Raw genomic sequence first — 19,489 nt, forward strand, 5'->3', positions numbered from 1 at the left:
ATTTAGGCAATTAAATCGCATACAATGTGTTTAACTAACTACAAATTATTCCTCCAAAAACTATTTTAAGAGAAATCATTTGTAATCACAATAGCAATATTCAACTAATTCACAGTAATTATATATATATATATATATATATATATATATATATATCGTATGGGGGACAAAGGCAGCTATCCATAAATAAATAAATTAAAAATTACAATTATTAAAAAGTACGTAAGAACAAAGTTCTTGAGTAATTATAATCATATGTTTACCTGACGGTGTTTGAATGAACGCAGACATTATGTTTCTATTAGAAACATCAATTATAGTCCTATAAATATCATGCCTTTAATGTATGTTTAACAGTTTCTTCTTTTAATAATATTCAGTACACATGTTTTATGTATCTAAATCAAAAAAATTATAACTCAGCCTTCACAAATTACATTAGTGTATAGCCTAGTCATGGTCTACTATGGTAAACTTATTTGTCTAATGCAATTCATGCTATTTTCTATGGTTTCAATGTAACTCATCGTAACTTAAAACTAGCTCTAAGCTCTCTAGCTCTAGCTCTATACATGACCATCCAAAAAGACTAATGATTTTTTGTTCTTTTTGAGTAATCATAGCTGCTTTTTGTTGTAACTTTTAACATTTTGGATAAATAATGTAATGATCGCTGTTTGTTTGCTTGTAAAAAGGGTTGGCATAACATAATTGTAATACACATCTCAGAGCATTCAGAAACAAAATGGAAGCCATAAACCGGACATGACAGTGTTATCCCCATTGTGGCTAATTGTTTTATCTGACTGGCTTGGTTTATATGAACAAATTTATTCTGGTTTTACAGTATAACAACTCTATTGGATCAAACCGCATTTTAAATCTCCTCTTCGTTGAATTGGGAATACTTTAAAGGTACCTAAAGGTGATCTATTCCACATCAGTATCAGAATAGCAGAATGGCATGTAAAATTAATTTGTAAAATAATTTTATATTTTATTCCAAAATAATAATATATATAACGTTGATTTCGCTTTTTAATCGATATATCTTTTTTTTAGATTGTAATTCCACATAGAATTACGAGTACATTATAAACGAACATTTTTATAAAAAGGAGTACTTTATAATAAACATTTCATGTGTTTCAAAATTCTATTCAAAAGCTTAAAAAGCATAATTTTGAAATCTTTAAACAAGCATTTCAGCAAAAGCGTGTGAATAATAATCTTTCCACCTATTAATGAACCTTTAATTTAATATTTCCATATGCAACATTTGAATTTTCACACTTTATTACTTTTCTCTAACTTATTAAAATGTCCTTTTTAAATTTAAAATGTTAACACTTTCACGTTTACATTATTAATTAAAAAATTTATGTTTAAAAATAAAAACGGTGCAACCGTTTTTGTCTTAGGGAAGGAAATTATAATGTTGGATAGTACGATAAACAGTTTTCACAAATGTTTCTTTTTTTACTCAGCTGGGTTACACACTCACTACCGGTTTAATTTTGGTGACATCAGTTAGCCAAGAAAATAAATTCTCATGATTTGTGTTCTTAAATAATAATTTTGCGTATAATAATAATTATTAAGCTGAGAACATTTCGTAAATATTAATATTAACGTATTGTATAGTAAATAATGAAAGTAATTCAGTTCTTACCCTCTTGTTTTGATGAATAAAGTCAGTAACAAAGTATGTGATTTACCGTTTTGGTGAATCCTTTTTTATTTTATTAATTATTGTCTCGGTTTAAAAATAATTAGTTTTAGGCTGTATTAGGCGGATTCGGGATCAAAATTTTTTGCAGCATTATTCCGTGGGCGTCAAAATTTCGAGATTACCACCTTGTATGGTCATCATTAGCATGCAGTGGAGTCTAGTTAAAGTGGAATATTTTATTAGGAAATGTATTTGGGTACTTTGCGCTGGTTTCAGGAACTACGTATTGTTTTTAAATTCTTTCAATAATTTTATCAGTCAACGATTCCTCCCCAACAAAAGTCAGTTCATTATGACTTTTGAGTGTAAGAAGTATTCATTGTCAGCTCTGAACGCCAAGAATGATTTACTAGTCTATACCCCAAGTACTTCGGTATACGTTCATTTAATATTTATAATCACCTCTCTTTATTTTGGTACATTTGTGATAAAGTATGTATAAAGCTCTATTTTTTTATTATATTACATTTTTCAGTCTAGTTGCAGTTTTTAAATTTCCAAGGTTTCACTTAAAATCTTTCAAAAAGTCATAATGTGATTATTAGTTTTAAATAATATATTTTAAGTATTTAATTATAAAGGTTATAATACTATTTTACTTAACAGAATAAGCTATTTTAGAGTTTTAATCAATTTTAATTGAAAAGTTCTATTGTTAAAGGAAAATCTATGGCCTGGTTAAAACATTCCTATCTTGGTCAAAGAGATCTGATAAGTCTAAGCCGAAAACAAAGGAATTCCAATAAAGGTCCCGCCAAAGCGGATTTCAACAAAAACAGCTTACTGCATAGAATTAAATATCCTTAAGATATTTCCAATTCCTTCGTTCAAATTTCTGCCTATTGTGATGCGGTATTTTTTTATCCTTAATTACAGTACTTTACAGAATCTCACTGAAAACTTTAAAATTATAATATTGTATGAAAACTAAACTGGTATATATGTTATGATAATTAATAATTATAATGTATTATAATTACTATTAATAATATGTAGTAAGTAGAAAATTTTATTACTATGCTAAATAAATACAAATTTATAAACTGATATACAGTGTAGTGATTAAATATAGTTTTACTAATTCAGAATCTGCTCAAAATATCAAACTCTTTATATATATTAAGATTTATAAACACATCCTTATTAATGGTTTTGATTACCAGGTGTCTCTGATTCCATTAGCCCTTGACATGAATGATGATTTTGTCCACATTTATACAGTGAAATGCATTTGACATTGTATTTCCAAATAGAGTCTCATTAGAAATACTTCTCAGAGTTTCTTGCGTGATGTACTCATCAAGAGGTGGGGAAAGTTAAATATGAATATTCTGTTCATCACTCTGTATGGTGATCGGCTTCTTTCCAATTCAGCTTATATCTGCGAAAGTCATTTTTCCCTCGTATATAAGTTAGCTGGTTTTCCCCCTCAAAACAATTACCTTTCCTATGTAAACTTTAATACTCGTCTCAAAAGTTATATTTCATTGTCAGTAGCACTTTCTACGCTTGTCTTCGCCTCGCCCGTAAACAAAATCTTACCCTGCAATAGGTTACAGTGAAGACTAGTAACGAAATGTGCTGTAGTATTAAAAGGCATCTCGGTTCGTTACGCCATAGCTCTAAACTCAAGATTCCTCGACTGAAGTTTCCATGAGAACAATTAAATGTGCTTGAATTGTTTAGGCATCCAAGAAGTCCGTGATGGCCATTTAAAGAGGCCTTTTGGGTTCAAATAGCTCATTTGTTTCATATTATTTTATATAATTATCACAATGAGAGGTGATGGGTTTTAGGACAGTTTTGACGCTAAATTGATTAGTTCAAATATTTATTTGAAGAACCAATTTCACCTCATTGAACGAATAAAACATGGCCTTTCTTCACTTGTAATTGTAACAGGTTAAGGTATATTTTAACCTGTAATTCTTTATTTAAAAATTATTATAATAATTAAAAATTAAAAATGAGATTTTAAAGCGAGATAAATAAATGCGATCATGTAACTTATTGTCATTAACAATTAAGTGTATTTAAGTTTACAAAAACAATCTTCATCAATTATTAATTTACCTTTACTACAAATAGGAAATTTAATTTTACTGATGCACAATTTTTGCTATTAAAAAAATGTTATTATTGCACATTAGGATCAGATCACAAAGTAATAATCTAAATAAATAATGCAATAACTAAGAAATAATGAAATGCGAGGCTGGGATAATACATATATAATTTTAATTTTATTTTAAACGTTACCTAAAATGTTCATAAAAACTTACTGATTCCTTCATTTATTTCTTTTATTACTAAACTATACACATTTACTAAAATGATACAAAACTAAAATAAATACCGTACACTACGCCGAAGGCCAGTTTATGAAGTCGCAGCCGTTATCCGGTCGGTCACCATCGCTGTTGAAAAGTTTATTGACTACAATACAGGTGAAGGAAGCCTTGGCCTGACTGTGGTTCTTAATAAAGAACTGGCCGTAGAACTGTATCCTAAACTCGACCGAGTGGCCGCGCCGTGTTGTTCGTAAATAGAACTGGAAGTGGGTAGGTGACTGTTTCAGGATACCTGCTTCTCCAGGGTAATCGTTACTTCCAGCGTCATTAATCCAGTACTGGCCGATGTGGATGTGAGTCAAGGTCAGCTCGCAGACCATTCCTACGTGCTGATACACGATCCCCTTTGCCTTCACAAACTGGTCGATTATCTTCCTGGAACAGAATTGCTTGAATGAGTGAAAGATTGTCACAGATATATTGCAGTTTGTATTGTTAAGTCTTTGGATTCTTACAGTCACCAATACGGTTGCTTTAAAGACTGTCAAAAGTTCCATGTTTTGTGAACACCTTCCATTTACTACAAACTAACTATTAGATGGTGTAAAATACATATTTAAAAAAATTTGAATTAATGTAGTAGTGTAAAATGTCTGGGAAGATGTCTTGGAAGGAAAAAACTTGATAATTAAAATAGTTCATATTATTTAACTGAACTATAGTAATATGGATAAAAACGCAAGTATATAGTTATGCTGTTTATAATAGTTAACATAGGAAGTATTCACAGAAAGTTTCCGTGTAACTTTGTTATACATCATGACAAATTCTTTAGCTCACTTCAAAATTACCTGTAGTTACGATAAATTAACTGAGCAAGAGTAATTGAAATAAAACATACTTACACATCATTTCTGCCCCTCTGATGAAGATTTCTAGATCCAGGTTTCCATTTTTCCCGTTGATAAGTTTCATCATGGAACAAGACCTTGTTGAAGTCATAGCAGGGTACATACGCAAGGAGTCCTGCAGCCTCGCACTCCTTTGCTGCTAACAGCAGGACACTCCCAAGTAACAGGACCAGCATTCTAGACACACATAGAGTACGTATCAGCGAATGTAGAAAACTACTCATTTGTGCTATTATGATACACGATTAAAGGGAGGGATTTTTAATTGTTTCATATGGGCATGACATCTCTATCCAATCCTTTGTTTGTTTACGTTGATTTGACTTTATCTGATTATTTTATTTACAACTGCCATAGAGCAGCTTATACGGTTTAATAAGAGTGCAGAGAATGCATTAACAACGCACGATGTACATATGTACTTATTTTTGTACGTATATTTACATATGTACCGGAAAAACAAATGCAATGTCCCATAGAATATTAACAATATATATTTTCTACCATTAGAGGTACCTCAAAAACCCAAGTGCTACTACACATGTTTCCAGTAATTTTGTTTGCAGACTATACAAATATTTAACTTCAGCGAGGCTAAGGTTTTATATATCTATTAAAAAAGTTGTAGACATTAGCTGGCTTCAAAATTGTAACTTAAAATTATGCTTTGTCCCTCAGAAAATCTAGTGGAAGGTATTATCTTTCGAAACGATACTTTATTAAAACTTAAATATTATTATTCCTAAATGAATAGAATCAGCTCAGGGATTCATTTAAACCTAATTGTGAACCATCCGTTATTAATAATTACAGAATAATAACACAGTTTGTTTACAATTTTCATGTACTCCATTCATAGTGAAATTAACTTGTTATTGCTTTAAAACCCCTTTACGTTAACATTCGGTTCATAACGTCTGAAACATCTCAAAGTCCCTTAATAGTTTGTAAAACATCACTATTCATAAAGATTTAAAAAATTTTTCAAAACCTCTAATCTGATTAGTATTTTTGGCAAAACAATACAATATTCCACATATATACTTATTTAAGCAGTTTAAAAATATTAGTATGTTTATACAATCGATATTACAATGACATAACCGAATACATTCAGAAACGTTTATGTAATCCAGTTTCAATTTTCTCATATCTCCAATCAAACCCAGTTTGACTTTGCTCTGTTTTGTAAACGGCGCATGAAAATTTAAAATTTCGTCTTAACTCACATTTTTACAGAATACACTTAATTCTTTACCTATGAGACCTCAATTAAGTTCAATAAATGTATAACAATACGTAGAAAAACACCATAGATCACACGTTCTCAATTAAAAAATATATTTATCTGTGACCTCTGTGTTAATAATATATCATTGAATCTGACGAACAACATTCTATGAATGTAGGTGTATATTTTACACTGATTTGTCCCATAACTCATATACTAATGTCTTCAATGTGTAATATAAAATTTTTACAGATTTTTACACATACAACTGTAAATTGTTGTTTAATCAACTGAAGACAGTAGGGCAGGATTCAAACACCAGAAATAATGTTTTTCATGTTTTTATTTCATGGTTTTGAACCCTATTTAATAACCGTATTATATTATAATTAGTATTCCAATGGTATTGCTCTCATATAAAGGTATTACTACATTTTAATTAATATTAAACACTATATATTTTGGCATAATACCTCAAACATTTAATCACTTTTGAATAATTGGTAATTGTATTCGTAAAACCTATATCGTGTTTTTCTGTAGTTAAGCGAATAGACGATTTGCCCTACTGAATAAAAATAAACATGGTGCGTACAAATGATCTAGGCTGTTAGATCAAATGCTAATGAACACGAATATACAATACCTTTTAAACACCCATTTAAAATAAAATTTTGTTTGAGTATACAATTTTTTTACGCCGAAGATTTTATCCTACTAAATATTTACATACAAATCGCTTGCCTTATTTTAAGTTAAATTAAATCATGGAGACTTTAAAAAGCGGTTTAGCTTAAGAAAATCATATTTTAGATTATTATACATTTCCATCGTACTAAAATGGAATGAAAATTATAAAATAATAAGTCTCGTATATACATAAAATGGAAAAAGTTCACAATACCTCGAAAAATGGTTGAAACAGACACCGAGAATACACTAAATTAACAGTTTCGCTTTGAGTGAGTAGATGGTGAATACTACAGACCTTATATCATTGACTTGGTCTTTGTTTTATACTCCATATTGACGTGCTATTGTACTGTTATCAGCTCAGATATCCGAGACTTTCTAGGAATGGAATTGTCGTCGCTTTGTTCAGTTTACTAAAGAGCAGGCAGGCAGCGATCTGATCAGACCCAATACTTTAAAACTTTCTGGTTCCTAGAAAATATAACACAAATATTAAATAAAGTGATAATAGTAGTACATCGTGAGTAAAAATATGTAGTTAATAACTTTACTCTTTATAAAAAAGTGTATTATTACACTTCATAAAACATTGTTTTATGTCAATTTAAAGTCCATTTTCTTTTTATCCTGGCAGTTTCCGAAAGATGTCCCTCAAATTCTGTAACCTATGGGCCTGGCAACCCCTGAGGTCATTCCGGTATGTGGGATATGTTTTTATGGATATCCTATTTCTTGGCGCTTTGGGCATTCGTGAGCCAAGTTTCATGTGTTAATTGTTTAATGTGTGTATTAGGTTGTTTCTGTTTGTACATCTCCTCATTCCAGCATCGACTTAAATTTTCGTGCAGTCTGTACCGATATAACAATAGCGCAGTTGTGTATAAGGTAATAAAAACTAGAAGCGATTGGTGGTAATATTTACAGTAGACGTTCTTACCGAATTCAATGTACTATAGATATATCTTAATGTATATATGGATGGCACATTTATTATTTTCTTAGACAAATATTCGCTTCCCAGAAGATATTATAAGTTAAACATGTCTCCACAAAGAATTTCAGACGTTTAAAGGTGGAAATGTAAGCAATTTAGATAATAATGAAGCCGAAATAAAAAAAAGTTTAAAATGTGTAATATGTGAAATTACAGTATGCACATGACTTAAGGAAAGATTATTTTTCTATTAAATATAATTAATGTTTATATAATCAATATAAACATGATTGGAATCTTTTAAAAAAATATTATGAATTATCGCTATGTTACTTTCTCTAGTAGTGTTTCATTTATATATCTTAACATTTTTTCCTTACAATATATGTTTAATAGACTTTTGGGCCTGATTATAAGGTGATACATTCTGAAGCAAATTCTTATCACTCTTAGTAGAATTTAAATATTTTATAAAACAAAATCAAGCCAATGTTGCATCAATGTCATGCAAACATCTAAAAGTATCTCTCCTTCACAATTTGAGGGTGAATAACATAATAACTATTTCCTCAAGTTCATTTTAAACTTAAGATGTCTATGGCTATTGTCGAAGTAAAGTTTATGTATCTCAGTTACATCGGGATCTTTTATGCACGTTACTTTTAATAGGCAATTATTTTCAAACAAACAGAAGATAAGCCCGTTCCATACTCTTATCAGTCATATGTTCCAGTTATAGGTTCAGCTAGTTTACTCTCAACAAAACATTCCCTCTAGTTCGGATTCCTCAGGAGACGATCCCATTATGCGTCAGTGCTTCTGTAATAATGTTTGGGTTCAGAAATCTTCATTTACAAATATTATTGTGCATTAAGCAGTGAGACTTTTATGTAAGCTTCAGGTTGTGTAATTAATAGCTGCAAGGACGTTGAATAGAGACATGCCATTTCAGTAAATTACTTATTTTAAATTAGTCGAAAATTTAAAAGAACTGACAATTTTCTTTCAACAGCTTAATTAATTTTATTTTTGTAATAATCTCCCTTTCAACTTTATATCTTGGATTGCCTTTGCAAAATTACACTTCGAATATTTTTATAGAGCTATTCTAGAGATCTGGTAATGTTTATTCAAAGCTTACATTATCTAAAAGCCATGCGGTTTCCAACTGTTTAGAAGCATGTCGTACACTTGTAATAACTGGAGAGGCGCCCTTCTGTCTACATTCTGAGAACGGCAGACTTCATGACATCTGTGTAACTACGCTCGCTGTGGCACACTCAGCCGTATACCTTATTGTACTACTACATACACAATTACTTCATAAAGTAACCAAAGATTGTTAGTGTTTGGACAAAGATACACCGTAGTATTAGTTTGTCATGATGAGTGATTAAATTAGCGTTTACATTAAAAATTGTTTCACATTAACTACAAGTATATCTTATGTCTCTATCCGAAGTCTAATTTGTGGATATTATAATTATAAATATTCCAGTAACAGAACGTAAGATTTTAAATATTATAACACATTTAATGATTAAATTTTATTTTTTGGAGTAAAAATGAATCTATTAATAAATTAAAATCCTATCTACTGGTAGAAAGTTTATTTATATTAAAAACATGTCTTAATCGTATTAAAATGTTCCACAGGCCTGCATTTGGGTCTTTTTATCTAAAATTACTATAAACAATCTCCCACCAAATATGAATTCACAATTATTATTAATTTAGTTTGTTAATGTGTTACTCATAACTTCCCGTAGGTCTTACAAATTCTCAAAGAACTAATGGAAGAATGTTAATAGAGGGAGACCGATTTTTGGCTAATAAGCTTCTTTGTAATACATAATACAATATAATTTTATGAGCCACAGGAGTTAAGTAGATTTGTAATGCAGTTTACAAAAACTACGGCACTGAAGCACCAGGTAACAAGACGCCACATGTATACACGTTAAACTCTTGAAAACGCTAAGGTCCCTACTTTTGGCAGGATCAAACAACTGAATTTGAGAATTCTCATACTCGAAGGGACTTTTAGCCTCTAGGAGCTCTTATCGGTTGTCAGCATGTGGCATCTCTCGGCTCCTGGAAGCACTCACCCTGTGAACCTCGTGGTCTCTGGCAGGCCCCTGCTTCTGAAACCTCTCGGCCACTGGCAACAATATAAAATTCATATCAATATTTGCTCAAATCAATAAAATCAAAACGTAATCAGAGTATTTGTACCTATTATAGATTTGTCATTAGAGTCCACCTTCTTGTCTTACAGGGCACTGGAAGTTTGTGAACACTCGTCATAAAGAATGTTTGTACTAATTTTACTTAAAGTACATCCAACAGAAAAAAGTGTAAAGTAACGTGCATATATTTTGGCTTTGGGACTTCATCTCCTTGACATACAGCCGGTTAATAGTTATCCTTGATTATATCCTGTCTTATAGAATACTAATGGAAATTTTTGCTGAAATCCGTCTAACATGAAGGCGTCTACTGTAGTTGTTTAAAACGAAGTTCACCCCTTTTTCACACAACTTACCCAAAATCCCATCCAGGATAAAAACGTATCACGAACACCATTTCAATTTTCATACAAATCCACCTAAACACAATGTGTTTATTACTGGGGCTCCAGGTTGGCCGGATTCACCCCAAAGACTTGATCTTGTCATTCATCTGTAGGACGTTCATACTAAGTCTGGTTGAGTTTCGTTAATAAAAATATTTCGGCTGCAATCGTGACCATAGATATTGAATTTTTCTACTTATACACTGCAGGTAGTAAGTAGGTTACAAATCTACGTAATATATGACCATAAAGATTTAATTATTTTAATTAAAAGCTTTTTATCCGTAATTTTGAAATAAATAGCACACACAGACACTCAGACACCAAAAGAAGAGAGAGAGAGATATTTTCACAATACAATTTCGGCTTGGTTTTGTGTATTTATATTACTATGTTCTGAATATTTTCCAACGTAGTATAGCATGTCTTCCATAGAACACTTTTAATAGGTTTTCTAGATGCTACTAAAAGTCTAAATTTCACATCCTTCCAAGCCTGAATGGGACTATAGGGGGGGACTAAGTTAGTAGATATTTCCCTTTTAGCAATTCCTTCAATTTCTTTTTGGAAAAAAGAAGTTTCTTTTATGATATTAAACACTATCAGCTCCCTGTTGTATCTCTCTTGTGTTTTATTGCTGGTTGTATTATATTACAATACGAAAATTAGTACGATGCGCAGTTTGGTGCTAAATATCAGATAAAATAATTTCATAATTTATATGTGGATACATTTTGGCAGCAATTCTCATCAATAAGAGCGCATTTACATCAGAACTCAGATTTTAATTAGGGACGATAAAAAAACTTACGAGACTACTTATAATTTAGAACTTATAAATGACAATAAAATTTATCAGGTGTGAAAACTAAATTTAAAAGTGTATACAGAGTTATATAAGTCATATAAAATGTCCTGAACGTATATTAGAAGAACGATTTAAGCGGATAACAAATACATAAATGCAACCACATACTTAACTGATATTTAAATTGCTTTCAACGAATTTAAAGAACAAGATATGTTAAAAATAGAGGTGATGTGATACAATCTCACAACTTTTGAATTTAAATCAGAAATATATGTCATATTGTTTTAAAGCTTTAGTGGACTATAAAGGTGATTCGGTTTTTGTCAAGATTAAAATTGGTGAACCAAATCCTACCTAAAGATATTTAGTAATGTTTTTCCACCCGCAATAATAAAGATTGGCTTAAAAATATTAATGGAAGCGTACACCACGTTTTACGTCGTTTAAAAGACAAAAAATGTGTTTTACATTGAAACCATGTGTTTATCTCTAATCATGTAAATTAAAAATAAGCTTTTAATGGTTCATATTAAAACTTATGCAGTATTATCATAGCTGTAATGTGAGTAACTGATGCAATGCAAATTTGAGTTCAGTCCGTATTACATTAGACTGTGACAGCTTTAGATTTCAGACGCTGTACTAAGAGGAAGGTGAATTAGAACTAAACCCAACATTCAGAAGTAATAGCGTTGAAAAATATATCTAATTTTCAATGTGTGTACACTACAAATTAAAGAGAAAACCTTGCTAATACTTAATTAGCAATCAGTTGCCTTTAATATTTTACATTTTACAAAATCTACCTAACTTTAAGAACTTAATATTTTGAAAAAGTTTCAAATGTCCGGAACTGGAAAAATAATGTTAAAGTGATCATTTATGTGTCGCCTCCTTTAGTGCTTCGAACTATGTTTAACTATTGAAAAGACATTAAATTTCTATTCCCATGTAAATGTTGTCCTAATTATTTTCTAATAACCAACAATAATTATGAAACATATTGTTATCGTACCAAAATATGACCACGTCATATAGTGGTCAAAAACTTAAAGTAGTCGGAATGGGACATTTTGTTGGAGGCCCGATTTACATTTTAGACGTCTATGTAATAATATTTTAAAAAGTACATGTTTTGCTAGCATATGTTACAATGTTTCTCTAATAGATAGATGAGGGCGGCAAAGTCGATCGCGTTCTCCGCCAGGCCTCCCCTCCCAGTCAGTTATAAACCACACGGGAGAACGTTAATATAGAGCTGCATGAGCAATATGGAATCCTGGACAATAAATAATACTAAAACTGCGTCAGATTTTCAGTGAACTCTCATCAATCCTCGTTGGCTCTTGTAAAAACATACTCCAATACATTATTTAATCTGAACAAATTATTTTAAAATTATTTGTAATACTTTGATCTGTTTAATTCTTCCACTACAGTAGTTCTTTTTCTTTTTAGTCAACGGGAAGTTTGACTGACAACTTTTTTATATAATACTGAATCCATCAAATTTGTCCCTTTAGCGCCACGTGTAAAGACAGTCTTTTCATTAGGAAGTTACAACATCTGATAATAATATGTTGGTCAGGTTCACAGACAGCATAACGGAGCTGGGACAAATGTAGTAGCTCCTTGCCTTCTTCCTCTGTAACAAATTTAAAAAACGAAATGTTCTGTCATGGAACTAAGTGTAAGTTAAACTTTTCATTAGAAACCTACATCTGTCACAAGACAAATGCTGGTACACAGACAAATAGAAGTAATGTATTTCCGTCTGGTAACACTTTTCGGTTAATAAATTAACCCTTCAGACCGCAACTGTCATTCATAGAGAGAAAGGCAATACGAACTTTGAAGAATGTCTCTTCATATTCTCTTTAACGAAGTTATTCTTAATCACTCACTTGTTTAATAAGCTTTTCGTCCGTTCTGGTAACCAATCGAAAATAGCTCGAATTTTAATTATAGATTATAGTTTTTTAATCATCCTGTTTGTTTCAATACAGTATAAGGTTTAATACCATAATAGGTTTATCAATTATTGCTCGATGTACTAAGTGTATAAGGTCATGTAATTTAAGCTTCACCTGAGCAGTAATAATAAATAAATCTTTAGTTTTCTGATAGTTGTGTATTTTGTTGAAATATTATACTTAATAATACTCAGTGAAAACCACATTTTACCAATCCTGGTCTAGTGGGGCAAGAAAGGGTATTATGGTTGGTAGAACTCCAAATTAACCTGACCGACTGTAACGTTATTAAGTAACTGTTCTGAATGTTACATTTGACGGTACTGGCTGATATCAGCCCCCTAAAATTTTCCCGTAGCAGTGAAATAGAGATGTGAGTGATTATTTATTTACAGAAACATTTAAAATCATTTAAAAGTGATTTAAAATCATATAATACGATCATAAGCAGGCCACTCAAATGGTGTGCACGAAGAAGCAGGTAGTATGTTTGGTTTTCTCTAGGCGCGTTCATCTAACTCTAATCGACCATTAGAGCTCCGATCTCTTTTTTCCTATATCATATTTCACTGAAAATTCTATTTCAAAAACTATTTTTAGCATTACTAAAGACACAACCGTAAAGTAAAAAAACTGTTGTAGCGTTTAAAAGTGACTGAATTGATATTGAAACCTCTGTTTTGTAGCTTTCTTCTACTATTATTAGAACCTTAATAACGAGATATCTCTCGATTGGAGGATACTTAATCTTACCCCCTAATCCTTCAAGTTCTCATATGCCCCAAAACCCATCCTTTAATGGGATAAAAACTCATCACTCTTTATTCTGGGATATTTAAAACTTACGAGAACAAGGTATGTCTCTGCTAAAGTTGGTTGCTTTCTTTTGTTCCAAATTGAATACAGAAAGAAACGTTGTCCAGACACATTACGTTATTTACACATTTCAATCGTGATTAACATACTACGAAAAATAATACACAACTTTATTTTTACAATTATACACCGAAGTAAAATTTGTTACTGGGAGAGATTTTACGTTTTCACTTGTGGTTGATAATATTAAAACCATTACTATGAATTTGTATCTTTCATTCAAGTTATGAATTTATCATGCAACAATAATTTAGATCGTTTTCCCAGTTATAAAATTCTTTAAATTATGACCATGATTAAGACTATAAAATAGAATACATAAATATGTGAACACAAGTACACTCATATGAGATTCGAACAGGTGAAGTATTAACACATGTAGCCAAACTATCACAACACAAACAACAATATTTTATGGTGACATTTACACTGATCAAATCAATTTAAATAATAAAACTGTGACTGTAATATATGGTAAGATATCTCGAGAAAGATTTCATCTGTACTCTTTCAATTTAACATAAAACTATTTCTACGTGGGCAAAAATATGTTTTATGATGGTACATGTCCAACTATGGGATATGGGTGAGTGCGGTTGAAGCCGTTCACTATGTAGGCTTACACAATTTCTCTTTTTTTAAGGGGGAACGTAAAAATGTGTTTGGTCCACATGATTGTCTGTCATTTTACTTGTAAATAATTAAATGAGCTATAGACTTGAAAATACTAAGTAAATTCTGTCATTTCTACCTCGTATTATCTTTTCTGATCAATTTTTTGCTGTGTATGTATGAATATAAGATCATAATCAAATAAAAATAAAAATTGTTGATTTGCTCTTGTACATAGGTATATACGCTGAGATGAAGTGAAAAAAAAACAAATGAGTTATATTAGTACGTCGGGTGAGCGGCCAGGCTCAGTTGTACACTACGTGCCACGATTGTGAACACCGGGTATTGTGAGGTAATTAATAGTGCTGATTTCTGCCTTTCATCCGTGAACCCTGTTAATTTTCTTTAATTAATCCAGAAAAGATTGGAGTAGGTGCGTTTATTCTACATAGATTCTTCTCTATTATTAGATAATTCTAGGACTGATAACGGAAATTAGTGCTTACAAAGTCTAATGATTTGCTTACAATAATACGGATATGAACTTACTACTTTAAATTTTAATATTAATGTCTAGATATTTACATATCAAAATTAAAAACGTTTACTCCTCCTTAATCGCAAACGTTTTACAAAATACAGTGTATTTAAGCAGCAATAGTCACCAACGAGTACAACGTTCTGTAGTAGGCCAATCAATATTTAGAAAAAGCCATAAATGTTACAGATGCGGCTTCTTGTGTATAATAATAATAAATCATTTGTTTTCCCAAAATACTAAACTGAATATTGAAAAACCTTTTATTACTACTGCTTAAAATAAGTAGCACCATGATATTTCTTAATTTATTTTAAATAACCGTAAAACACAAATACAAAGTATTAAAATTACATTCTACTTAATTTAATTCCAATGTTTACGTGTACATTAGTCTAATGCATTAAAGACAGTTGGTTCAATTCTTCTAGATTTATTATTTTTTTCTTAGTTACTAATAGTTGGGCCAATAAATTTTATGCAGTAAGAGAAATGTAGGTACTCCATAAGGTGCGTCTGTGTTGGGGATACTATATACAAAAAGATCATTATTATTCATTGAGAAGGAACTATGGTAAAAACTAGTATTATAGCTTAATTAATAAATAATATACTATTACCATTAAGTTTCAAAGTTAAAATTTTACATAATTATTATGCTTTATTCAGTAAAGAAAGTTATGCATAATTTACAATTAAATGCTAGGCTTAAACATGTACAATATCATCCAATGTGAAAGAAGATTCAGAAGTTTAAATAATTATACATTACGTTTGATGAAAATGTTACATGGGGGAAAACATATCACGTTGCTGAATGATAAGATAAAACAGTTTGTTAGAACATTTTATTTTTTAAGAAACTTTGCGACACTAATCTATTTTGCAATAATAAATACACGTTTGTAATATGGAATAGTATGCTGGGGAGGAACATTTAAGATTTTAAATACATTAATAAGGAATAAACCAAAATCACTTCTTAAGAATCATACTTGAAGCAATAAGTGACAGCTGTCCAACTAAATATCCAGCTTATTCAGCACCTTCTTGTTTTTAAAGTAATTCGTAGGTTTTATACGAAAAGCGAAAACTGTGGAACATAACATTTATTTTATAAAACTAGAAGTAGAATAAACTCAGGTTTAAAACACCAAAGGTTGACAAAGAAATTTTAATTATTCTTTTTTTGTTTTTAGGACCAGCCATCTTCAATTAGTTACCAGTTGAAATTAAATAAATTAATACTATAAACATATTTTGTTGTGAATTAAAATTAGGTTGAACTCATGTTAACCAATTAAGATTAATTCTAGAATAAGATGATTATATGTTAACCCTTTTTATTTATTTTTTCCTCTACAATTTTTTCATGTAATACTTTATTTACTTTGCAAGTCTGAGATGTAATTTATACTGTAGTCTAAGTTAAGCCATATAATATTAATATTGTTAACTACGCATATAAAACATTTATTTGTGGTTTTAAAGGAGAACTAATATTTATGTGTTGCTGTTTAAATACGTTGTATTGTTTGAATTTGGGTACGATGCGTTTGCTTAAAGATAAATATTTTTAGTGGTTACGATTTTTTAAATTTTACTCTCCTGGGTTGAATAGTTATAAATAATACTCGCTACATGAGGCGGACTAAGTTTTCTAAATGCAGACTGGACTGGTTTTAAAACTGGTTTAGTACTATTTAGGTGTACTCAATGGTTAGATTTGTTAAATAGGGGAGAAATAAAGGCAAAATGACAGAATAACGGACAGAGCAGGGAAAGCTCTTACATTTCACTCAAACGAAGGTGGTTGAAATGTTATCTTCTCTATTATTTTCTCGTGTATGCTAATAGTTCTGCTAATCCGTGAGTTTATAATCCACCTCACTGAGAATCCTGTCAGCCCCGTTCCCTTAGATATTAACTATTCGGATATAACCTACATTTCAAATGTTATTAATTTTGTGCCATCTACGTATGTGACGGTCAAAAATTCATTATGAAATTAAATTATACTGCTACAGGACGTTTTTTAATTGGTTTTAGATAGTTTTTTGTATAGTAGGTAAAGCCATTGTTATCATTATAGAAAAGTACTCACTCCATCCCCTCAACAACCCTCCACTGGCTAGTGACACTCGTCTAATCGAACTCTAAAAAATTATTACTGAAGTATACCAATTATGACTGTTATCCTTTCAAATTATCTATCATTAACAATCCATTATACACAAAAACATTTCTATGCTTTTATTAAGTTTTATATGTTTAAATTCAGCATAAAATATATTCGATATATGAAATAAACAAATGTCTCCATTCAATGAATTTGAATTAAACTAGCGACATCATTTCTGACCTATAACTAGAGCTATTAAGCTGGTTTAACCAGCCTCATGGATATGTATCCAATAAATTATCTTTCATAGAATTATTTTGATATTATGATGTGTAGTAAAATAGTTGCATTATTAGTTGCATCATCAGCACACTATAATTATTATGCTAAAATTTAGGTCACAAAAAGAATGTACTTAGAGTGATAAAATCCAATTGCATATTATTTATGAATATCACAATATTACATTGTTATAACTTGTTACATCCTCAAATTTAAATATCTAGTTACTTATAAAAAAACTAGCTAACGTTACACCTGGGAAAAAAACTTTAGCTGACCTTTATAGTATAAATACTAAATAATTACATGGATATTCATTTATGAAAAGACTGTTTTACGTTATTTGAAGCGTATTACTGAAACTGGTCTCTATTACTTAGCCAGATAACCAGGGACAAAACTTTATTGTGAAAGACCCTCTAGAACCCAAAGGACTCTAACGTGTGACTTCGTCACGTGGTCATCCATTTCCTTAAGCCGTACCTCATATGGCTTCAAAAATGTACATTCTTATTTTCTACCTTTGGGTCTTTCACCTCATCACAAAATTGACTTAAAATCCTACTTTGAATATCTATAGAACATATTTTGAGTGTCAACGAGTATTATTCTTTAATGAACGTTTTTAAGCAAGTTACTTTACAATTAAAAGGCTATGAAATCAAAGAAAACTAATCCAAAAAAAGAATTATGGTGATGATTAGTAGGTTGTTTAATATTGCATTAACGTAGGATTAGGTTCAGGAGAAGATACGCAGGTTTATTTGACGAATGAATTAAGTTAACAGAGCAATTAGATAACCGGGAGTTGGGTTTACCAATTAAGGAAATTAAGTTCATCAATAGCTTATGTTGACGAGGAGATTAGTTGGCCAGAGATTGTGTTGCCTTAGGAGCTGAATTTACCAGAGAATTTAGTTTACCAGTGCTTGATGTATTCCATGTGGAATATAACTTTTGTTTTCACATTCATCGATACACATTTTATGTTACAATACACACAGCATGAATAATATGTAATAATGTGTACATTGTTACTAGCCTATATACATTATGGTATTTAACTCATTCATTTCTGTGAATAGATGAAATACGCAATTCTTCTTTATACTTTGTAATAATGGTCTCTCTGTTTTCAACCACAACGTTTTTGCATGGATAAAAAATAAATTGGTCCGTACAATATTATAAACAGGCCTATTGTTGGCAGATAACTCGACCACGCAACCTCTTATTAGTAAACTATGAATCGACTTGTATTTTCTCCTAGGGGGAAGAATACCATCTCAATTGTTGCTTTCTGTTATAATTATATTTTTCAATCATCTTTTATTCTATATATAAGTTTCTTTGCTTGATTTTTTATTCTATAATATGTTTGGTATTACGAAAAACAACAAAATATGATATTCACGATCTCAAGAATTGCAATTACTTTTATTGTAATTACTCATAACAAATTGTTAATACATTATACAGAACTGGCTACAGTAGGATAAATTTCAAGTCTATCAATCATCACCGTGGAGGAATAAACAAATTAATTTGTTAACTAAATAATATAAATATGCTCCAATTGTTGATTCACTAATCCTGCGGTTCATCCGTATTGTGTATGAAGCCTAAGCCAAACTATATAACTACTTGTTATATAGTTTGTAGGCGAGTTCATGTTTAAGTTAAAGATTCTAGTATTTACTCTTTTAAATTTCGCAAAGATGTATGTTCAAATATAAAAAAAACATTCTTATTTTATTTTCTTGAAGCTTTGAACTTAAAAATGCAATATATCAGAATTGTTTATTGATTAAATCTTATATATATATATATATAGTTTTTTAATAGGTTAAATTTATTCTTTGATGTATTGAAATAGAAAATGAAAGTATCTTTATATTGACATAG

General features: G+C 30.5%; 1 protein-coding gene across 1 annotated transcript; it reads right to left on the reverse strand.

The window, feature by feature from the left end:
* Nucleotides 1–4,014: 4,014 nt before the first annotated feature.
* Nucleotides 4,015–7,127, reverse strand: LOC124358682. Its single transcript, XM_046810984.1, has 3 exons — nt 7,070–7,127; nt 4,929–5,111; nt 4,015–4,458 (listed from the first exon to the last, which is right to left on the reverse strand). Exons 2-3 carry the CDS (start codon nt 5,108–5,110, stop codon nt 4,095–4,097), a joined length of 546 nt encoding a protein of 181 aa, XP_046666940.1. The 5' UTR covers nt 5,111; nt 7,070–7,127; the 3' UTR covers nt 4,015–4,094.
* Nucleotides 7,128–19,489: the final 12,362 nt, after the last annotated feature.

Source organism: Homalodisca vitripennis, chromosome 3 (assembly GCF_021130785.1).
Source record: "Homalodisca vitripennis isolate AUS2020 chromosome 3, UT_GWSS_2.1, whole genome shotgun sequence".
NCBI classification, from domain to species: domain Eukaryota; kingdom Metazoa; phylum Arthropoda; class Insecta; order Hemiptera; family Cicadellidae; genus Homalodisca; species Homalodisca vitripennis.

What these genes read in the sequence shown, in the direction of transcription:
- LOC124358682 (XM_046810984.1), bottom strand. Translation starts at nt 5,110, where the DNA reads ATGCTGGTCCTGTTACTTGGGAGTGTCCTGCTGTTAGCAGCAAAGGAG. An exon ending in CAGAGGGGCAGAAATGATGT is followed by an intron (nt 4,459 to 4,928) that starts GTAAGTATGTTT and finishes ATTCTGTTCCAG; the next exon opens with GAAGATAATCGACCAGTTTG.